Raw genomic sequence first — 21,828 nt, forward strand, 5'->3', positions numbered from 1 at the left:
AAGTAGTGTAAGATACTGAAGAGAAAATAGTTTTGATGATTTAATGTATTCAGCTGCTGTGCCATCAGGCCCAGGAGATTTATTGTTTTTTCAGATTGTTTACCTCCTGTTCTGTCATGGTTATCATTGAAGTCATCATCCCACAGGTCAGTCACATCACACACTGCCCCTGGAGTGTCACATGAAGGTAATTCTCTTGCTAACAAGTCAAGAGAGAGGAAAACTGTTTGACCCAGTCAGATGGGTCAATATTAACATTTGTATCAGGTGGTTTCTTAGTACACTTTAATAGGCCCCCAAATATTTTAGGGTCCTTCCTGGCTTCCACAAGTTTGTGTTGCTTGTGTTCATAGTATTGTCTCTTTTTCACTTTAACCAGGTATTTCAAGGATGATCTTAAATATTTGAACACCTTAAAATTAACACTGTGTTAGGTTTATACAGTTTCCTTGCACAGTCTGCAGACTGATTGAAAATGTTTATGATAGCCAATGGCACTGTATGAATATTGGTATTTATCCTATCACCATGTTCCATGTTCACTTTTGATTAAACCTTTAAAGTTACTCATGAAATTTCTGATGAATCGTGGTTAAATATAAACTTTATCCAGTAATGTGAAGTTTGCTCCTGAACGATGATGCTGGTATGTAGTATGTGGTATCTGCTTGTGTATCACTATCACTGTTAGGTTCACAGTCACATGCTGAGTGAAAGCCAGTGTTCAATGAAGATGATATTGGGAAATGACTAGAGTAATCAACATCTTCAACTTTATAATCACTTATATATAGAAATTCTTTGTTGTACCTATCACATGGTGAAAGAAACTTATTGTAGAAACTGAGTTGACTGAAGTCATCCACTGCTATTTGACAGACTCATTTGTCCAGTATATGGAGCATCTGTCAGGAGAGGTGAAGGTCAGTAGTTAAGGTCAAGGCTGTTACTGGTACTGTACCTGATCAGAAATCATGGTCATCTTTGCATGCAAAGGACTAACATCAACCTGTTGTTGGGTATCATAAGGCTAAAGCACAGCCTGAAGTCAGTGTATATGTATGATATCTTAGAGGAATGTTTACCAATTAGTTACCCCATAAAAACTTTGTGAACTCCAAAGTTTGATTAAAATGTCATATTCAAAATGGCCACAAATGTTTTACTTGTACTGTAAGCCATGTTTGAAAGTGATATAAGTGTCTATAGGGAAATGTGGCCATTGTACAGTAAAGAAGTTGATCATCCATAAAGACTTCATGGATAATTCCTACTGAAAACCAAAGTTGAACATAACATACAGTTGTATTGTGCATATAGTTTTGATATTTTTGTCATGTTATAAGCATGTTCTTGGAGCAAATGCCTTTAAACAATTTAATATCGCCTTGGCCCAAGGCCATAATGAATGGTGAGCCCATAGATGTATAGTAATTCTATCCCTTGAAGAGGCAAGTCAAGCGAACAGGCCCAAACTCTGTTATTTATTATTGTTTAGAGATTAAATTGAAATTAGAATTAAAACTAGTACTGTTGTTGTTTTGGAAAAGTAAACCTTATTAAATTCATTAAATGTTTACTCAAACTGACAAGGAGTAACCAGTAGAACAGTACGTAATACATGTGTATCAGAAAATATGTCACTCATCAACTGACGTAAATTTCACGTGTGCCTTATTTTGGGTAACCGCTACTAACTTGTCACTGCAACACACCCTTAGCCTGACCGGACTCAACTTACTCTCTCACCATGCCTCAGTGGAAACAACTGTCAGGCACCCACCCACACCCACACACACCCACACACACTACATCACCTCGCTATGTAAAGTCTGTTTTAACCCTGTATATTCCCTTTGCCAGCGTACGTAGTCCTGATGGTTTGTGTACCCTGCTTTCAATTTTATTCCCGTGTAAACAAAATTCTTGACTGATGTCATTTAATTTAAAGCTCCGTTGAATGACATGTTATTTAACAATCTTCTTGTCTTTCCAAAGATAAGGTCAACATGAAATCAGCATAACAATTTCTGACACATAATACTATTACAAGAAGAATGAAGATTTTATGGATATCAACTTCTTTATATGAGAACACCATTCTCATATAAAGAAGTTGATATCCATAAAATCTTCATTCTTATGCATTTCACTTCTAAATGCCCTTCAAAGACCTATTACAAGAACTTCGCACGTGGCATCATTCCGCAAACAATTCCACATGACGTAACACGTGTATAACCTTACACGTGCGACTGCATCCAGGACGTGCGTCATGGCACACAAGACGCTGCAGGCAGACAGGCGGAGTCTGGCAACATGAGATTAGGCTTTGAGGATTGTAGGCGGAATAACGCTAGGAAGGGGCTATTTGTCTAAATATATCTTTCTAACACGATAAAAAGTGCGGTTTGTTCCAGAATGTAGGAATCAGCAACTGAAACCTATGACGGAAGAACATAATGGTGCCTACACAAGCAATTATAAGGAACTACAGTCTGTTTGATTCCATTTGAGACCGATGAATTTCTCACTAACACAAAATCTAATAATTGCAACAAAACCAAATTTTGTACAGCCACATGAAATTGACAGACCAACTCTGATGATGTGTCTCATAATTTGGGACACCCGAATAAAAAAGTTGTTTAACAAACGATCGTCATTTTCTTGTCACCTTTCGCTATTTTGTACGAGGGAGGCCCCTTGCTGGCAGAACAGCCAGGTAGGCAAGGTGCACGTGTGATATTGACACGTGTGATTTGCTCGGCAAACCAGACATTCGTGTTTGCAGTACCTGAAACAAAGAGATTATCACACGACGCTAAGTCAATTATTTGCAAAGTATTTAACTTTTTTTAAAACGAAGGTGAAAGGGTTAGGCCTCAATATGCTTTGGCTAAGTATCGTTTACGAACTGCACGTGCTGGTGGGATGACGGAAGGGAAGTTAAAATCATCTTGAAAAACTGTACCGATTCAACCTGCACGGACACAACCGTCTCAAAACCCACACGATGTGAGAAAGTCGATTCATTTTAACTGTAGCTGGTTAGAAACGCCATTAAGTCTCTATGTAAACAAAATACCTTTGTCTCTCTGCGTATTCTGAAAAAGCATACGGAGACAAATCATTCTTTGGTCATTTCAAAATACCAGTTATGGAAGTTGCTTCACAAATTTGTTTTCCGTTACAAAAAAAGTAGGCCCAGAAAATAGACGTGCATTGTGCGAGAGGTCTGATATTGTTCGAATAAGAAACCATTACTCACGCACAATTCGAAAGAAACGCACTGAGGGTTACGAGCCTGTATATTTGGAAGAAATATGGGCAAATGCTTCCCATATCACAGGGACACAATGGTTCGCTAGCTCCTCTTTAGAGTCCTGTGCCAGAAGATTACCACTTTGCAAGGGAGAGCGACTGATTGTGCTCCATGCTGGTTGCAAGAGTCGGGGATTCCTACCTCGCTGCTCCCTAGTCTTCAAGGCAAAATCTAAAGACAACCGAGACTATCACGCCGAACGGGATGGTTTTCTTAGAATGGGTACAAAATCAACTGGTGCCAGCACTGCCCCCTAAAAGTCTGATTGTCATGAATAACGCTCCATATCCTGGCATTCAAGTATCTAATACAAAGGCCCCAACATCTAACAGTAAGAAGGAGGACATGATAGAATGGTTGCAAAACAAAGCAATATCGTATCCAGAAAAAGCGACCAAACCTGTTCTGTATGACATCATAAAGTCAAATAAAACCACACCTGTCTTTAAGGTTGATGGGTACCTTACAGAACATGGTCATTCAGTTTTGCGATTGCCACCCTACCATTGCGATTTAAACCCAATAGAACTCATTTGGGGTATCATGAAATCGGATGTTGGCAGGCAAAATGTAACATTCAAACTTCGGGATGTACAGACGATTGTTCAACAGTCAATAGACACCATCTCGCAGGATGTGTCTCAAGTGCGTTGAGAAAGTTGAGAATGAAAAAGAAAGACATTAGGGTGAACAAAGTGGACTTGACCACGCCACCATCAAGGTAGACTCTGACGACAGCGACACCGATTCCGACAACAGCGTCTTGTGAGAGTGACAACACTGACTCCCATTGAACATCTCCAGTGGTAACCAGATAACGGCTTTTGAGATGACTCCATCTTCACAACACATGCTTGTTGATTATCTGGCTGTTCTACCAGCAAGTGCCCCCCCCCCCGTACAAAATAGAATAGCGAAAGGTGACAAAAAAATGACGATCGTTTGTTAAACAAATTTTTTATTCGGGTGTCCCAAATTATGAGACACATCATCAGACTTGGTCTGTCGATTTCATGTGGGTGTGCAAAAATTGGTTTTGTTGCAATTATTAGATTTTGTGTTAGTGAGAAATTCATCGCTCTCAAAAGGAGACGTAGGAAGATGTGACAAGTAACCACTGTGGGAAGAGAATGGACCAGATGGTGGTCACATGAATACGTGCATACACGTAGTTGCGGGTACAGCAACGTGCAGTAAAATTGGACAAAGCACTGTAACTATGTGTCCCAGTCCACCCCGCTGTGAATTGGGTACCTGGATAGGATGAGAGAGCCACAATAAACTCGGTGCACCTAATGGCAGAAAGAGTTGTATACTCCAGAGGGTGCTGAGATTGATAATACGATGTGACGCTGAAACGGACATCAGGTGATCTAGGGAAACAAATACCGGTGCCTTGAGCAAGCAATAGTTGCATGGATATGTGCGCTATATAAATATTCTATAATAGTTCAGAGCCGTTCTATCAAACTAGTACAGTTGTAGTATAACAATCATGCAATATAGTCTTTGCCTTTTAAGATTCTGCAAAGTGCCTTTTGGCATGTCTCCAAAGAACTGGTGCCCTATGAAAAAGTCAAACACACAATGGGACATCGACATGTAAGATTACTCTGTGCGAAACGCGGTGGGCAAGTCGCGCAAATTCTTTTCCTCTTTCAAAGCATCATTTGCCTTAGTTACTACATCATCCATAAGTCTTACTTTCGTTGAACAAGATCGTGAACTAGGTCCCTTTGGTGTTCCCTAATAGTTCGATTACAGCATTGGTCGTTTGTAGTTTCTTAGCACGTCACCCAGTCCAAAGCAGTGTCAGTCTGCAACCATGGATCTCTTTCTAGCCCCATCGGTTGGTGATCGTAGACTCAAATCCGTGACTATGACATTTTATAGGAACAGTTGATCAAGGTTGTCTCAGATTTGCTTTGTTGCATACATGTTATACTTCCAACTGTGTCAAGGTGTGTTGGACGACAAACAATGTGTTATACTACCCCTGGATGCACACAAGATAAAACTGTGTTAATCTATTGATCATTTGTCCCAGCAAATAAACCGAGACTGGTGTCCCCCAGCGGTCGTGGTGCAGAACACTATTGGCACTCGTTGCATAACCATACAGATGAAATGGGAAGCACAGCAATTCAACACTTAGTGGGACTATAGCAAAATTAACTTGAGAAAGAATCTGCTCAAAGACAGAAAGCAAGATGGAAAGACGTCGCTGCAGATACGAAGCCGTTATTCACTGACTAGAAACTGTAGATCATTGTCCAGCTGTTCGTCTTGCTGTCCAAACACATGTCACAGTGCCTGTATCTTCTGCTGCTGCTGCTGCTGCTGCTGCTGCTGAGCTACAGTCTACAGCGCCATGAGACGTTCGAAATTCCTATAGCTAAGGTCCACAATGGTAACCAAGCGCTTTTGTGCGCAATCGTCGTCTCCAATATCCACAGAGGCTGACTTTGATCACGTCGTTCACATCTTTGTGCAAGTGCCACCCCGACAGTTATTACATACTTTGAAGTAAGGTTACCAGATTTTTTTGCTTTGGCTTATGAATTGTTGGAAAATGTAACTGGCCTCATTCTTTGAGATATTGTATTTAGAATCCGCTTGTTTGGCTGCTTGCCAATTTTGTAATTGTGCTATTAATTATATTCTGTTCTGTTCTCGGTGAAGATTTTAAGATTTTGTTTCGTAATATATAGTTCAGAGTGTTACTGTCTGTTACATGCAAGAAAGTAGTAATTTCAAATAATCCTTCATACACTTTGTCTGCAAATAACCGTATTGATCTTTCCCAGCACTTATGTGAACACATGCAGTTATTTCCCACCAGCTACGCACATACCTAACGTGGGAAATTCAGTTTGATTTTTAAGAAAGATGAAAACATTAAGTGCTCAACCTGTTTCGGCTGTTCAGTTCTGGAAGAAATCTCATTATAATCATGGTAGTTTGATGTCATCTGAACCTCAAAACCTCTTTCACAAAATTGTGCTTGCTGTCTTTCATAAACCACTGTGACGCGTATTGGTATGTCTGTATCTCTCATCTAGCGCTATGAGCATACACTTTTTGTGTCTGGATTTGCGCATTATAGGTGTACTTATTATGTCGGCAAACCGGTACACTTAATGTGAGCGTTGTAGTTCAGCCTCCGTGCTACTTATTAGCCGAAGCAAAACCTCCGAAGGTCTATGGCTCCAAACCCGACAGTGCTATGCCAACAGACGGCAAAGGCTGTCGACATTAAGGCAATTAAATATTGGTCGCTTCCAAGTCAATTTATTGCCGATACATGGGATATTTTCTACACATCGGTGGGTGTGGTATCACACCATGCGATAAGACCATCATTAACCTCACAGCAGTTTCACTGAATCGGGGTATTTCAAGTACAATTTCACCTCGCCATGTACACGAACCAGGGCTGTAAATGTTTATGAACTTCAATTCCGAAGAAATGTAATTTAGAAAATAAGATAATAAGCAAACACCACAAGAAAAGGATTTTGAGAATCTAAACATGCATATTAAAGTTATATACTTTGTTGGCAGACCATATTTTGCTAGTAGCTCGTATTGAATCCTGTGTGTAAACTACTTGTAAGTTATGTAACCTATAATATGTTTAACAAATACATCTGCCATAAGCGAGTATTTTAAACTTACATTTATTGAAATATTTAGTCAGACCAAGTCACTTGATTTAATCTCTGAAACTTTATTTCATTTTACGATATATTGTGAGTTCAAATTTCACAAGCATTTAACTGAATGTAGATATTTTGCTGGATTTTCATCTTATTTAAGAACAGTCATACACGTAATGCGTCACGTGATCAAATTTAAGGGTGTTTCTTATTTCCGAATGCTTGAAATATAAAGTTTTCGAACTCAGTATTTAGTCCCCGGAACATAGCATCATATGTCTCTGCGGACAGTACGAATATTTCCTTCGGCCCTTTCTAGACTCCGAGGCAGTTGACAATTAATACTTAAAACACAGCATCAAATCACGACCGCATAAGTAATATAGCTAATGCGAGTGACACTTAATAAAATGAATGAATAAAAAACATGCATCTTCTCATCATTACGACAGGGACACCAGACATGGACTATAACATTTTTATTTATTTATGTCAGTTAATAGCAATATCATTAATACAGCATGAGGTAAATGAGTGACACAGTAGTGCGAGGGATCTAAACCCACCAACAGCAACACCAACTTGTACATCATACTGAAAAGATGAGTTCCACACTTTGTTATCCGACGCCTTACAACACACGGACACAACGAGCACAGTGCTGCCGCGAGTGTTGGATAGTGGACCCGGAAGTGATCCAATCACGTGACTCATCACAGCCATGGCCTCTACGTGGGATTCCGTGTCCCAACTTTTAACGGAGAATTCGAAGGAAATTTTTATCGAAACTTCCGAGTTACTGATAAAATTTGCCAGCAATATACTAAAGAAACCGAATGAGGCCAAGTATAGAAAGATCCGCTTGGGAAATCCGATCGTACAATCGAAGTTGCTCCCAATTAGTGGTGCTTTGGAAGTTTTGTTTGAAATGGGATTCTTAGAGGTACGATCGTTTTCTTCGTTGTACATCATCCACAATTGCCTTAAACATGAAAATGATTTATTGTGTATTTAGTTAGCCACAATATGATATACAATATAGAAACTGTTAATTTTACTTCTTGGTATGATCACTGTTAAATTCTCGGTAGAAACCTTTCCAAACTCTCCAGTCCAGGCGTTTTAAATATTTGATCATGTCATTTGATGTGTGTTCATATGTATGATGGCAAATCGTCTGCCGTATGTCTAAGTAATGTTAAGTTCAGTAAAAACTTGTCATCATTCCTTCATTAATCAACGCTGTAACAAACTGTACTCACAAACCTTTCTGTGGTTAAGTGCATTAACGACAGACAGCCCAGAGAATGGACTATCATCTCTGGATGCACGATATCAAAAGAGCTTAAAACATGTTACTTGTTGTTTCCCAGCCTGGAGTGTGGCATTAAAAGAATGCAACAATTAAAGAATTTTCGACTCAGAGCCATTATACAGAAGATGATTATATATATAATCAGTGCCATGGTGTCACTCATAGTCGTGTACATGGACCTCAGTATATTAGTAAGCAATGTAATCTTAAAGACAAACTTATGCCATTCTTCACATCATTCAGACTTTCAACAAATGTTGTGCTACAACGACCCGTCTGGAAAGCCTTGAAACAAAACAAAAACCTGTTGAATTATAAGTTAATATAATATCTAGTGCCTATTTATGCTGAACATTGTATTCATCAGTTAATCATGAAAAGGCTACGAACCTACTCAGTTTGAAATAAGTATGATTATGTAAGAAAAATACATGGGTCATACACTCATACTTAGGATAACAGAGATATTTCTAATGCCTAACCACATTTTTAGATTTTGCTGCTTGTCTAATCTGCCATGATGTGAGTTGTTTCTTGCTTCAGGATGGAGAGTACTTGACAATGCCACTTGGCTCAGGACTCAACACACTCCGTCTCATCTGTGCTGAACTGCAGTCTCAACGTAAGAAACTGGGTGCACCTGTACTGGAGAGTGTGGAATCTGTCACCTCCCATCATCCCACTGTGGTGCCACAGCCTTCAGCTCAAATGGCATCCACTGCAACATCTACAATGTCTATCTCAACACAAGCTCCCAGCAGTGCATCAACAGCGATGTCTACACCATCTCTATCTCCGCAAGCCCCTCGCAGCGCAGCAACAGCATCTGCTCAACAGACCATGTCATCACAGGATGTTCATGTACGTCTGTCTTCACCAGCAAGAGTAACACGGTTGAACACGTTTGCACCAACAGTTAATCAAATCTTAAGATTCTGACTAAAGAAAGTCAAAGCTTGTTGTGATAAGCGTGATATTAACAGTTATAAACTTCAGAATGTTAAGGATATGGTCCTCAAAGTCCTTTTTCAAGTTAGCAGACAGAATCATGGACCCCAGAATCCCTCTTTCATCACAGCCACATGATGACGTTGCCATGGTTTTCATACTTGAAAGATATCTTGAGGACTTTTTGTTAGGGATCTTCTGATTAATTGGAATAATCAAAGATTGGTTGCAGTTACCAAATGACCAAGCAGGTGATCAAGTGACCAAAGCACCAAGAAATATTTACATTGTCTTGTAAACACATGCTTTTGGTACTACAATTTTAGTGTTTGAAACACTTCACATTGGAACATGTCGTAGATGATATCAGGGCTTGAAAGTGTGTTTAGAAACTCACTTCACAAAGTGGACAGAAAAGTGGGAAAAATGATGCTAAAAAGTGTTGTCGATGATTGCTCCATTGGCAAAGGACCAACCATCAATTGTGAGATTTCAACTAATTCCTAACACTACATTTTGTAGAACCACCAGTTAGTATGCAAGTAACTTAATCTGTCTGAAACCTATTTGTAAATGTAACAGTTGCAAGTGCTGAATTTTTAATTAGAAATCACGCTTTGAGAAAACTGACTCTTTGGAAATTTCACAAATACCACAAATATACTGTTGATAAATATATCCATTTGTTCATGACACATTATAAACATCACTACACTGTCATGTGTATACAGTAGGACATGGTCAGTACAAAAAGGCATGCTATTATAAGTACATGTATTTCAATGTCACTGTCTACTTAGCTCTATCTCATCACATGCATGCACACACGCACATCAGGAGTGGGAAATCAACACTGAATATCAGTGGTATTCAATTAGTCCACTGTATACGTAAGAAATGTCAAAACAGTATGTATTTAAGGTTGCACTATGAATAGTGAAATTGATTACATTTTGTTTGTCTTGCCATGTTTTAGCAAGTTTATCTTGACTTGTACTCCTATGTACAGTGAAGAGTGAGGCTTTCATGGCAAGAATTTCAAAGTTTGGAAAGACCTTCAGTGTAACACTTTGTACCTGAAAAGATTGATTAGTTATAATTTAAGCCCTGCGTGAACTGATGCTGTAGAGTTTATTCATGAGGTTATGAATTTAACCTTTGTATATTATAGGAAATGGAGTCAGTCTTCTTCAGCAAGATTCAGAGCTCGATGTCCCACGTTATGATGTATGAGGATCGTACTCTGCAGCAGAAAGCAAGGGAGGTAATTCCACTGGAACAACTCCAGAAAGCAGCAGATGCCAACTGGCGGAGTCTGATCCAGGAGTGCCCAGCCGGACGTGGTGAGGTGGCTCTCGACAGACAAGACACTCTTCTGTTGGAGCTGCTTGGGTGGTTTAAGAAATCCTTTTTTCAGTGGGTGGATGCTCCTCCATGCAATGCATGTGGGGCCGAGACTCGCCTCATAGGTGGAGTTGATCCTTTACCTCAGGAAAGGATTTGGGGAGCATCTCGCGTTGAAAACTACAGGTGCAATTCTTGCCAGCAGCACACACGTTTCCCACGTTACAACCATCCTCAGAAACTCCTGGAGACACGGAGAGGTCGATGTGGTGAGTGGGCCAACTGTTTCACGCTGTGTTGTCGAGCTGTGGGTTTTGAAGCTAGGTATGTCTTGGACTGGACAGACCATGTGTGGACTGAAGTGTACTCAAATTCACAGAGGCGATGGCTGCACTGTGACCCTTGTGAAAATGTTTGTGATAAACCCTTGCTTTATGAGGCTGGTTGGGGGAAGAAGCTGACATATATCATTGCTTTCTCCAAAGATGAAGTGCTGGATGTTACATGGCGGTATTCATCCAAACATCCTGAAGTGCTATCGAGAAGAAAAGAATGTCGTGAAAACTGGCTGTGTAGTGTCCTCACACGACAGTGGAACAAGAAAGTCAATGCTTTATCCACATCCAGGAAAAATGAACTTTTAAATCGCCTGATTATAGAGCTGGTTGAATTCCTTACCCCTAAAACAGCAGACGGTCAACACTTGTCGGGGCGTACTACTGGGTCACTAGCTTGGCGACAGGCTCGTGGAGAAATAGGGAGGGCTGAAAGTACTGATTCAAGTGGTTCATTTATTTTCACCCTGACGCAGGAAGAGAAAGAGCGGGAAGTGTGTCACGTTAAGTATAACTGTGCCGAAGACAAGTATGTACGCTTGTCGTCAAGTAACTTGGAGACAGCAGGCTGGCTGAGTTGTGTGCACAAAACATCATCTGTGTTCAGGAAGGAAGAGAGAGACTGGAAGATGGTGTACCTATCACGGACCGAAGGAGCTGCTCGGGGATCAGTGTCATGGAAATTTGACTTTAAAGGTTAAGGTTGTTCACTGAGTTCTAATTGTGAATCTTTTGGAAAGATGTTTGCTGTAGTATTTGATTAGATGGCGACTCTAAACCTGAAATTGTTATCATACAGTTTCATTGTAGTATCTCTGTCATGACCATGGCATCCCAGCTTAACTCTGGACATGCATAACCAAATGCTTTGAAGGTGTAATTTTATGGCAGCAGAATCTTTACCCATGATTCTTTGTGTGGTTAGTGTGTTATGGCTGTTGTAGAGCTATATACAAAATAGAATAAGAGCCATAACCTCGATAGCAAGATTATATGTCTGGATTAAGATAATTTACTATCTATAGTTGTAAATGTCTGTATGTCTGTAACCATAGTAACACAATTGTTCATTTGTATTAGTTGTTTTTTTGTCAGTTGAACACACATACACACAACTAAAATATGTATCTTATGTAAATCATTTTGTGGGAGCAACTGAAAATTGTTTTCATGTTATTGTAGAAAGTGGTCTGAGAGTCAACCGGTGTCTACTGAAGGCAGACAGTTCTGTGTTTGAGAGTGGTAACGTGATGTGGACAATCTGTGGAGATGACAAGTGTGTCAGAATGAGAGGTACAATGTTTTATTCACCCACCTACTGAAAGCATCAGTATCAGGTCCTTCATCCTCTGCAGATATCTTATTTAACTTGTTTCAAAAATGTTCAAAATGGCTGGCCTTGTAGTTTGTTAAAATCTAAGTTAAAAACTTGAAATTTTAAGTTCAAAACATTTGTGCTAACATCTAAATTCACAGGAAATATGATTCCTCACAGATTAAGACATCTTATCAAGATGCTTGTGAAAAAGAATTACATCTAGCCCACACTTACTTTACTTCAAGCAGTTAGTGTTGATGTGTCCTGACTGTGAGAGTATGACATTTGTGTAATCTGTAGTCAGGTGCTCATACCAGCGTTCAGGTGTAGATGCAGACTGGACATCATGCTTATTAGTGCTGCAACAATGCATTGATAGCAGTTAATCAATGATGGAATAAAAATCTATTGAATATATAGATAGCATGTGTGACTATCGATAGTTTAGTAATTAATTTGCGTTGATAAATGTGCAGCACAGAATACAATCCAAACGATTGTGTTTCTCAGCAAATTCGTCCAGATTGCGAATCATCCAGACTACTGAACCAGTCGCTTATGAAACGGTGAATAGCAAGCACATCAATAAATTATAGTCATATCAAGCAGTCTTTCATGGTTGTTTGTGTGAGTTAAATCTTCCTTATTGAATTCATCACATCAATAATTTTACTGAGTGACATCTCATTGCCAATTGTCTCAAAATATTTCACCAGACTTTAATGTGTCCATGTGACCACATCTGTCAGTCATAGATACCAATAGCAAAAGAGCTCACTTGTCATCCACGCCTTTGTTTTGTGGCAATATCTCACAGAGACTTCTGTCTGGAGCTTTTAATATCTAATCAAAACAACAACCCAAACTGCTTTTTCTCAAAAGTTAACAAGAGTGCATCTTTTCAACTGCATGTTCCCGTTGACTGAGGCCAGTAAAGTAAGCATCGCCAGGAGGTGTTATTACAGTTCGTGAACACGGCTTACAGCGTCCGGACTGTGACGCAATTTACTGTTTATTTACTGATCGGTTTCAGTTATCAGGGTGCAGGCTAACAGGGCTTCATTGTATATGGTACTGTTTGAACAGTATTCAGGCAAGGAGACATTGAATAATTGGCACTCTGTATGGTCTGACCATTTTTCCTGATCCCAGTGAGTGTTGGATGATGCAGGATCTGTACAGGATGTTGGTTTAAACTTATTTATGTCCAAAATGGGAATCAGATTGGTAAACAAGCAGTATATAGCTTATGTGAATACTGCTCTGGGATACAAATAACTTAGATATAACAGTTGTGAGAAGGAAAGCATGCTATTAACGTAATAACAAACAATAACCAATAGCTTTCTGAAAGCGTAACTATCAAAAGTTGTTAACACAGCCACCTACAACATTAGAATCATTATTGTTGGAAGATATTTGATCGTAAGTGGAATTTCATTTTTACTATTACAACACAAATCTGCCTGAGAGTACAATGAAAGAATGGCTAGATCCTAATAATTCAAGATTGTCTTTAGCTGATCCATTAGAGTGGCAGTATGGTATTGATTTGATATCATATCTTTTGATATAGAGGTACACGTTATGTCTTATGCCAGTGTAATTAATGCACGAAAAGAAATTACGAATTAGATGTTCATAAGAGTTATCACAAGAACAAGATGGATTTGGAGACAAAAGTCGTTGATATTTATGTGCATTTAAATCGCTGCAACGGAGCCCTAGGCGCAAATGGATAATCTGACTGAATCTTGATCCAGAGTATAAATTAATGTAGTTTTTACTATTATTATTTGACACATTAATTTGTTTCTTAAAACTACCCAAAGTAGCAGATTCTCTATGGTCAGTAGACAAAGAATTCCACAATCTTACTGTATCTGGGAGGAATGACTTACAGGATGTTTGGGTGCAGACTTGGTGTTTCATTGAGTTTATGCTTTAACTGTTTACTTGATCTGGGTTTCAAGTTTCTTGTCACACATTATGGGAGACTGAAGCTACTTCAGCTTGATTTTTTTTTCATGTAAACTATACATTCATAAGTCATGTCCCTGGATGCTTCCGATGTTCAGATGTAAACAACCTCAGGTGGCATGACTTATGACGCTCTTTCGCAGTGACAATCTTTTCCTAAAAAAAATAATTTATTGCTCCAACAACACCTCATACCTAAACGCATTCAACACGGGTGGTCAAAGATGGATAATTATGAAAATGAAAACAGCAGAAACTAAAAACAAAACTCACCGAGACGGGTGCTCCTTCCAGTGATGCCATGTTTTGATGTGTGAGTTTTAGAACGCGACCGACAAATCACGGTACTGAGCTCAGAAATCTCCGAAGATGGCTGATCTTGTTTCAAGTATTACCGACATTCTTTCCAAGTATTCTTTTTTGAAATCAACTACCATTTGATATGTTACCTCCGACTATGAGTTTGTCAAGGATAGCTACATTCACATTCTTGGACTGAGCCCCATGTCATGTTATAAGACATGATGCAGTGGTGGAACTAACTTTAAACATGCTAGTGTACTCTGGTGCACTGGCATGTGTAACATCACTTGCCCTGTTACTTTTTTCACTATACTGGCAAATGTTTTTGTTGATTTTTAAAATTAGCAACATAATTAATATTGCAGTCAGCTGGAAACCGGCACAGCATGATATACAAATTTGCTTACTCAACAAAAACTTACACAGGACTAGGGCATCGGTCATTAAGTTGTTTCCGCCCCTGTCATGTATTGTGGGTTCAGCATGTCAAGGCTGTCTTTCATAGCATAATGGAGATTTAGATCAACTGTGTAATGGAGGAGTTCCATATTGTATGTTCATCTACAGCACATTAAATGAAGTAGATATGTGATGCATCTTGCAGGTCCTGACCTGGTGACCTTGACAGAGGTTGATGTGAAGGGATGTGTGACATTGACGATCACTGCAGACCTGAAGGGTGGTAATGGAGACAATGCCTGGCAACACGCACAGCTTTTCCGACAGGAAATGAATGCTGATAACTCTCCCTTTGAAGTGAAGATAAGTCTGGCGTGATTTCCTGTATGTGGTAAAACTGCAGAATAGTTGATATTCCTGTCCCAATAATGTGAATGGCTGATATTCAGTTTCTGTTAAAATATGTCATAGGATGGATTGGAAAGTTGATATTTATTCTGTCACAGGGAAACATAGTGAAATTCCTATCTTTGAAAATTTGTTTGAATGTTATGTACATTAGGTGTCACTATCATTGCCTGTGGCATATGTGTCTTTGTATGTTGTTCAGATGCTGGATATCATGGTTGCAGAAAAGTAACCATTTAGACACAGGCTGTTGCTAAAAGATACATTTGTGAAGCAGAACAGTTAATGGGCACAGTTTCAACTTATGCAATAATCCATAGGTTTTTCATGAGAAAATAATAACAGATGAGCTGTGTGTTTGTTTTGTCATATTTAAGAGGGCAAGTTGCTTAACCCCCTGGATGCCGCAGGGACATATGTGTCCTTTCTTTTCAACCCTCACTTTGAAGTCCAATAAAATTCTAAATATACCACGCATATATACTTGACAATTTTTTGATTCCATGTGTCTTGATACCATCCACAATTACCTCCGACCAGGCTGAAGTGCTTAAAATTACTTTTCAAAGTAGGCTTCATCATAAATGTTGCCATTTTTCACACTATACAAAATCGCGATTCAGAGTGTTGTTTGCTGTATGTTTTGGAATGTGACATTTGGATAAATACTGTGAGCACTGAATTTCAAAAATAGCATATTAATGATCACTGATATCAAGTTTTCATGTAACCAGTAATGATAATTCTGAAACGTCGCCGAGGAACCCTGAATCGGTTGAGATGTTTTTGAAAATACACTTACACGAATGCCAAAGTGTGCTTTCCGCCATATTGGATAGTGTCTACAAAATCACGTTTCGAGAAGGCCGGTATTGAGACGGCTAGTACATCACATATACTTCATAGTCAGCTACGACAAATGCATCATTGAATTCCCCTCACATCTTAGAATCAAATTACAAATTTTCTGACATCCAGGCATCTAATCATTGCTTACAAAGGCTCTATATGCTTAGAATACTCCGGGTTAGAGAATCGTAGCAAGAAAGAGCAAATTATAAATAGATACAATGCAATCATTTGATAGTTCATAAAAAACTGTCAAAGTTTCTGTGCAGCGTGACATCATGACTGATGCAAAATCACTCAGAACAACAACGGTACTTATCGGCATTTCTGTCTTCTTATGTTATTTACAATGTAAAAGATAAATACATATAACAATACACAGACAGTCAAAATAGTTCTGATTACTTACATCTCACATTTATGTACAAAAGATTCCTAAATCAAGGAAAGAAACTCCTGTTTACCCTTGTCAGCAAAGCTGCCATTTTGAAAGAAATCAGTCATCGGTTGTAGCACATATTAGGCAGTTTCTTTGAGATGAAGGTCTGTTGAACAAGAGCCATATCATTCCAATTGCATTTTCAGTATTGTGATGTATAATTTGCATATTGTTCCGATATTTTTTCATGAAACTAATTTCAGTGTCTACATATATCCTTGTTCAACATCATATCATGTGGATATAGTGTGTGCATTTTTATTCTTTGAAATCTTTTGATGGTTTGAATAATATTTACATGTGAAATTGACTCCGTAAGTGTACTATACCACATTTTAAGCCTCTACCCAAGTGTTAGAAGATCACACATAGCCATAACTGCAGCATGTACATTAGTTCCTGTGATTTAAAATATTCAATATGTTGGGACAACTATTGCAGTTTCATATGAAAAGGTTAATAAACAGCGATTTAATTCAATGAAAATGATTTGTACGTTTTTTGAAATGTATAGGCACACATATTTAGAGGAATAGTCTTGTTCTTTGTATTTGTTTGTGTAGTTTTTATAGACAAAATGATTTTAAAAATTGATTGACCAGGTGCGAGTTTGTCAAAAATGTTTTATGATTCATTATCATTGTTTTCAATAATAAATTCAATTCAAATTTGATTAAAACATATTTTGATGGCAGGATATCTAACTCAAACAATATATACGGAAATTGTTTTAAGAATATATAAATCAGGTCATGTCTTAATTTGGACAAACCTTACATCTATATTCTAATAGTTCCATACTAAAGAAAAATGGTCTCTTTGTACCTTTCATTGCATACTGATGAAGAGAAATAATTACATAATCATTAGAAAAAAGTTTATATCCTAAATGAATATTCAATGAATATTCAGGTGGTTTGAAATTTTCATTTATGCTAAATTGATGCCAGACAGGTGCGCATGTTGCTCACAATAAGATATTTAGTAAAACTGTCTAATTGTTGATGTACTCAGGACACCATTTCAATGGTAAAACCACTCATTTTATGTTTTGTCTAAAGAATGTTGAATTCTAACATAGGAGCCGGGACCTTTTACACATTCAGTGGAAATTAGATGAGATATATACTAATCAGCGAACCAGTGTCGTCCTTTTCCAACATCACAAAATGAAGAAAACATGCCATAACGCCAACTAAAATGTCACATTTTTTTCTGTTATTTCATTACATATGAAGGTGTGTCTGTTATTCCATTAATAGTGATGCAACATTAATCAAAATACATCTACACAAGCGGGAGAACATGGGAATCTAAGAACTAAATTATTTATCAGATAGGGCCATCCATTTGGTTCACTGTGAACATAAACATAACAAAAATATACTGTCCGTATCCACAGCAAATTCTCTCCATGTGACCTGAGTTACATGGATCTAATGTAAAGCATGGCAGAGTTATTCCCATTTATCTTTATATATGCATAACCTCTCTGTCGATGTTTCCCATCATAGAAGAAAATCCATTTTTGACATTTTTTGCAGTCTATTTTTAATGTTGAGCATATAACATTGTGCTTTAGCACATGAAACATTTCATGTACACTTAGGTCGTTAAGACATCAGGCTGCATTTTCTTCCTTTTCATAAAGATGACAAATTAAAACAATCATAGCAGAGTGTTTTTATTGGTGCACGATAAAAAATGGAGAAATTTTCTATTATTTAACGCACACAAAAGTTTTGGAAAAAATTTGGCAGTGTCTATTTCTCAAACCCCTGAGGTACTCGTAGTTATTTTTATACCAATGGATAGGAAATTAGATATTCTACATTTCTGTGTAATTTTGTAGCCATATGCAGATCCAGGACCACATGATCGCAATTCTCACACAGCATTCACTTTTCAAACCTTGCAAAAATGTGCGCCTGAAACAAAATTCTGCATGCAGAGGGTTAAGCTATTGAATATTGTAATTAGGAGAAAAACATACTGTGTTGGAAAATCAGAGGTATATAACGAAGTTACAATAGTTCTAAATTTGATTTAAAACCGAACACGTAGCAGTACAGTTATCTCAATTCTACCATAACCGTGTTTTTCAGATTTGAAACAAATACATAATGTGTTGGAAAATCAGAGGTATATAACGTGATCATATGCCTCTGAATGACTTTGATTAATGTACAATCCAGTATTTACTGAAGTGATGGTAGAATAGGTCATGAGAACATGTCATTTTATTTCACTAGATTGGTTTATGAATTTACTGACATCTAGAAACAGGAATATGGAACAGTAATTATTCCATGTGAAACCTGTTGAATTACGAATTACAAGTATCAGCAAAATCAGACTATTTTCCCTGTGTGACTGTAAAGAAGCGCATACTTCCGTCCTTTGCTCAACTGCTGTCCATAGTGTCACTGGAAAAAAAATGTATGTTGTTTTCTTTCCATGTGAATACCAACAGGAAATCTGAGAAAGACTAGTCAAACTAGTCAAAAAGCCTCAGTGTGTGAATACATGAAAGAGGTTTCGAGACAGTGAGTTTTGTAAATAATTATTCTGTTTAATTGCACTGAAGCAGATGCTGGACAAGGTTTGGGTGTGCTCATTATGAATGAGTTATCAAACAAGTTGATTTGAAGTATAATGCTTGCTTGCCTCAGTGTAGTGTCACATACCATCATTCAGTGTGCTGTGTCCTCTGTAGGATAAGCTTAGGTTGTTCAAACAAAAGCAGACCTGTATAAACATGTATGTATAAACAACAGTATTAACGTCACTAATGGAATATTTCTCTACTATCAGCTGTTTTTAAGGCAACGTGTGCAATTTGTTCACAACTTGAACACTTACACTTCTGTGATCACATATATAGTTCAAACTGTTTGTGGCATGTTTATGATTTTTTTTCATTATGTTATTTACTTACAGGTGTCAGGTTAGGTGTAAAACGTCAACATGCTCCATGCTTGATGTAAGCAAAATTGTGTACATGTGACTATGTATATGAGTGAAGTTGTAATGGTAACCATGAGTTTACTGTGATGCTCCACCACACTGCTTCCGCAGCTGGATGTATACACTTGTCTGTGACATGTGGGTAACAGGTTATTAGCATTTGCAGAAGCCTGAGGTCTCTCATTAACTGCCCGATGAAGGAGATCAGTTTAAAAGACAGCAGGCTTCTGCAAATGATAATGCCCTGAAAAATAGCGTTACTGTTGCTATAGCTAAAGTGGGTAGAATGTTTAATTGGATAAGTACAAACAACGGTATTGGTTTTGAAGTAGTTACTGCTAGCAAGAAATGCCGGAAGTCACTGACACACCTTTGACGAATCTGGAAATGTCATAGAATGAAACAGATGATGTCACTATTGAGAGTGACAACATTCGACTTTGACTTTTGCTCATACTACCAGCTTTAATTTATTTTTAGTGTTCAACATCGTTAAGAGTTTCAGTGGATGTTTTCATTGCTGCATGTTGTGATTAATGGTAAATTGTTACTGTCTGCACCGGCAAGAAAGTGAACAATGGCACAGGTACATGTGACAAATGTGAGTCAGAAATATTGTCCATACTGAACCCAAGTTGAGAGGAGCTGTAGGTGATTGATCGTCAGGAGCTTAGCCCCTTATGACATCTCTGAAACCACTGTAGGTGATTGATCGTCAGGAGCTTAGCCCCTTATGACATCTCGGAAACAACTGTAGGTGATTGATCGTCAGGAGCTTAGCCCCTTATGACATCTCGGAAACAACTGTAGGTGATTGATCGTCAGGAGCTTAGCCCCTTATGACATCTCGGAAACAACTGTAGGTGATTGATCGTCAGGAGCTTAGCCCCTTATGACATCTCCGAAACAACTGTAGGTGACTGATCATCAGGAGCTTAGCCCCTTACGGCATCTCTGAAACAACCGTAGGTGATTGATCGTCAGGAGCTTAGCCCCTTACGACATCTCCAAAACAACTGTAGGTGATTGATCGTCAGGAGCTTAGCCCCTTACGACATCTCCGAAACAACTGTAGGTGATTGATCGTCAGGAGCTTAGCCCCTTATGACATCTCCGAAACAACTGTAGGTGACTGATCGTCAGGAGCTTAGCCCCTTATTTCATCTCCAAAACAACGGCCCGTCATCAAGCAATTTAGGGACATTATCAAGTTACAGTGGCCTGCACATTTCTGATAACATGCAGGAATTTTAAAGATAATTCTATCCATTTTAGCTATAACACTAAGTGTAGCATGTTTAGTCAGAGCACTGTAAAGAGGTCAAAGTGTGAAAGATGAGAAATTGTTGCCAGTCTTGTACAGTCTAACTGTGAGTAATAGCATGTACAAGATATATTTGCTACAGTATGGATGTGATGGAATCTTTCTAAACTCTCCATATGATATAGATACAAATGTAATTCTAGGCACATGAAGTGTTGGTTTTCTTGTCATGTTTGTACATGATAAAATGTTGAACAAAAGTTGCTCATTTTAAGGGTAAATATGTCAATAGTATCTTCTTATATTTGTACATGTCAATTAATATCTCTCTCTCTCTCTCTCACACACACACACACATGTGAATCAGATGGGTTGTTAAGCTTTTAATGTCACATATTATGAATGGCTGAAGACTTGCATGAACTAACTTTATATTTTTGCCTTGTTCATTGTTTACATGCTCTGTATGGAACGGGTTGTTGTCAGTGGAATGTTGTGGTAATTAATCCTGTGTGCCTTCTTGTCAGAGAATGCCACCCGTTTGGCATGTTTCCGACCGACCACAGCTTCATGCATAGTGGTGGAACTGGTCATTTGCATGTAGTATATTCCTGTGTACAGTTGTATGTAGAACTTTCTTGTATATATTTGTGAGACTGGTCACTTGTATGTATCACTTTCATTTGAATGATTACTAGGCGATGTAGTCTCTTGTATATGGATTGTTTCTATCAACATTGATAGACTTATATTGATCAGTTTGCAAGTACATCACCTAGTCAGTGTCTGAGGGTACTTATGAAGAGTTGGCTTGTAACTGGTTTCAGTGACAACTTGCGACATACACTTTAGAGCACTATGTTGTGGACAGCAACTTCTTTAATGTGTGAGTGGGACGTTTTCATACAGATTCTTGTAATGTTGTCAAGCAGGAGTGACAGCAGTACAAGAATCTGTATAGAAACGTTGCACTTA

The 21,828-nt window shown here is 38.3% G+C and overlaps 1 protein-coding gene across 1 annotated transcript; it reads left to right on the plus strand.

Moving 5' to 3' along the window:
• Positions 1-7,683: 7,683 nt before the first annotated feature.
• On the plus strand, positions 7,684-17,102 carry LOC137277146 (peptide-N(4)-(N-acetyl-beta-glucosaminyl)asparagine amidase-like). The gene is made up of 5 exons (XM_067808817.1): positions 7,684-7,927; positions 8,843-9,160; positions 10,419-11,622; positions 12,109-12,219; positions 15,132-17,102. The coding sequence occupies exons 1-5, from the start codon at positions 7,706-7,708 to the stop codon at positions 15,302-15,304; spliced, it is 2,028 nt and encodes a 675-aa protein (XP_067664918.1). The 5' UTR covers positions 7,684-7,705; the 3' UTR covers positions 15,305-17,102.
• Positions 17,103-21,828: the final 4,726 nt, after the last annotated feature.

Source organism: Haliotis asinina, chromosome 3, assembly GCF_037392515.1.
Source record: "Haliotis asinina isolate JCU_RB_2024 chromosome 3, JCU_Hal_asi_v2, whole genome shotgun sequence".
In the NCBI taxonomy this organism is placed as follows: Eukaryota; Metazoa; Mollusca; class Gastropoda; order Lepetellida; family Haliotidae; genus Haliotis; species Haliotis asinina.